This window comes from Cynara cardunculus (genome assembly GCF_001531365.2).
Source record: "Cynara cardunculus var. scolymus isolate 2C chromosome LG 2, CcrdV1, whole genome shotgun sequence".
NCBI classification, from domain to species: domain Eukaryota; kingdom Viridiplantae; phylum Streptophyta; class Magnoliopsida; order Asterales; family Asteraceae; genus Cynara; species Cynara cardunculus.
The window spans coordinates 1,671,990-1,674,297 of NC_037529.1; the positions used below are offsets into that span (position 1 = coordinate 1,671,990).

The window sequence follows — 2,308 nt, forward strand, 5'->3', positions numbered from 1 at the left end:
CCAAATAACATATGATCATGATATGATATCTATACCAATTAAAGAAGCCGTTAGAAATGCTCTTATCTCTATCCCAATTAGCATATGATCATGAAATCCATACCAATTACCCAATAACAAGTTTTGTTGGATTCCCCGTTTTATGATCATATGCTATTTGGACATTACGTAGACAAACACATTTGGATACACAAATTTTATTGGTCGTATGTTCATCTAAAAATAACAAGTTTCATTGATCGTATGTTCATCTAAAAATAACAAGTTTTATTGGATAAAGAAGTTCTATTAATTGTATATTTATCCAAAAATAAAAAGTTTTATTGATCATAATGTTTAATCCTAAGTTTTGTTGATCATATGTCCAAAAATAGTAAGTTTCATTTATCTTAATGTCTATCCCAAATAGCATACTTTTAGCTTCTTTTTTTTCTTTCAAACAGATAAGAAATTGATAGCACATGTAAAGTTTTTTATATATATATTTTTTTTAATTGTGTGTCTCTGGATTTGTTTGTGCGTATCTCAATTAATACCACGAGGTTTTGAAGAATAGTAAAAAAAATCCGAAATGGACTTGAAAGGACTCAAACCGACGACCCATACAGAAGAACCCTAAAGATCCAAGTCTTATAGAGATACAACTAGTGGTGCTCATGGGTCTGGTTGAAGACATTTGAACAATTCAACCTAATGTTTGCACTTTGAAATTTTTTAACCAAACCCAACTCAAAGGAAAATGCAACCCAACCCAACCCAAACTGTACGGATTGGTTGGGTTAGTACTTTGGTACATTAAAATATTCTTCTACCCTTGAATATGTTATTTCTCTACTAATAATTTTTTTTTTATCATCAACCATTTGATACAACTTATCCATACTTCTTAAATTCTACGTATATCATATTTACATATATATATATTCACAATTACTGAACATATACGAATGAGTTATATAGAGACAGATAATATATTACAAATACGTGTATATGAAGAGTGTACATAATAATGTAATTGTCCAATATATATATATATATATATATATATATATGTTTGTTTGTTTGTTTATTTTCCTTGAGAAAAACAAAACCATCCCTCTATTTCTACCAAAAATACTCCAAAATTTTCTTTAATAACTCAAATTCATAATGAATCTAATATACATTTTTTTTTACAATTTGATGTTATAAAATAAAAAAGTAAAAGTAATTATTTAAATAGCCAACCCTTTTGCTTCATTGGCTTTCATGATTCTTAACCTCTTGCAAGAAGTAAGAAACATGTCCCATGGTACATCACCAACAAGCATCCAATCTCCTTCTTTATCTTCATAAGTTGGTGCATGCATTGATCCATTGTACCCTAATTCCTTCTCGTTGTACAACCCTATTATGCACTTGAACATCTCTTCCAAACCCTTCATCAATTCCCCATAGCTCTTGTACACTCTTAGGTCCACTTTTCTCAGATATGGAGCTCCATCCATGCTCACTTTTACATATGATCCAACCTCCATCTTCTTCCCTTGCAATGCATTTTTCCGGTAACATCTCACCGGCGGCCATCCCACGACTTGTGACCTGAAACCCATTTCACAAGTTTATGCATCTTAATTACACGTCTACTAGCTAGAAGCTTGATAATCATTTCAAATACTATAAATTATATCAGTACTTACTTCGCCGGCGGGATGGATCTTGATTCATCTGGACACATCTCCGGCGAACTTCTTTTCTTACTTTTCATGGTGGCCGGCAAGTCGTCGGTTCCCGGTAACCCTAGTCGTAACTCGGTTGCTTTGTAATTAAGATCCATGTAAATGGTTGATCTAAGAGTAGTTAATTAGGTATGAAGCTGATAATGATGATGATCTCCGGCTGTCGGAATCTTGATTTTCCGGCGAGTGAGGGAAAAGTGGAAATTGGTAATCTGTGGGTGGTTTTGGGAATGTAGAAGATGTGTTACATATATATATATATATATAGAGAGAGAGAGAGAGAGAGAGAGAGAAGGATAGTGGTTGGGAGTTTGAGGCGAGTTATTGCTATCTTTGTGCATGAATGAAAGTTTCAGTCCCCACCAGCCCACGCGCTCCCTTATCCACTATTTACTTCACATTTTTCCCCTACAACATTTCTCCCAAGTTGATACAAATCGTTTTAATTGGATTCTTTTAGTTATGACATCTTGTATGGAAAAGTAACGTATTTTGATTTTTATTTTGATTGACGTAGTTTTAAAATTTTTATTTTGGTATTTAAGATGTAAAGTTTTAAACATTTAAGTACTCGGGATAACCGGTTACCA

General features: G+C 32.9%; 1 protein-coding gene across 2 annotated transcripts; it reads right to left on the minus strand.

Annotated features, from left to right (window-relative positions):
• Positions 1-1,101: 1,101 nt before the first annotated feature.
• LOC112506573 (auxin-induced protein 22D-like) lies at positions 1,102-1,942 on the minus strand. 2 transcript variants are annotated; one of them, XM_025110715.1, is made up of 2 exons: positions 1,680-1,942; positions 1,102-1,581 (listed from the first exon to the last, which is right to left on the minus strand). In XM_025110715.1, the coding sequence occupies exons 1-2, from the start codon at positions 1,814-1,816 to the stop codon at positions 1,215-1,217; spliced, it is 504 nt and encodes a 167-aa protein (XP_024966483.1). In that variant the 5' UTR covers positions 1,817-1,942; the 3' UTR covers positions 1,102-1,214. The 2 variants fall into 2 exon arrangements, with proteins under 2 accessions (XP_024966483.1, XP_024966482.1); XM_025110714.1 differs by having other exon boundaries at positions 1,102-1,599.
• Between the last annotated feature and the right edge of the window lie 366 nt (positions 1,943-2,308).

Excerpts from the sequence above, each read along its gene's own strand:
- LOC112506573 (XM_025110714.1), bottom strand. The coding sequence starts at position 1,816 with ATGGATCTTAATTACAAAGCAACCGAGTTACGACTAGGGTTACCGGGA. Across the intron at positions 1,600-1,679 it reads AGATCCATCCCGCCGGCGAA|TTGTGAAATGGGTTTCAGGT; the intron begins GTAAGTACTGAT and ends AGATGCATAAAC.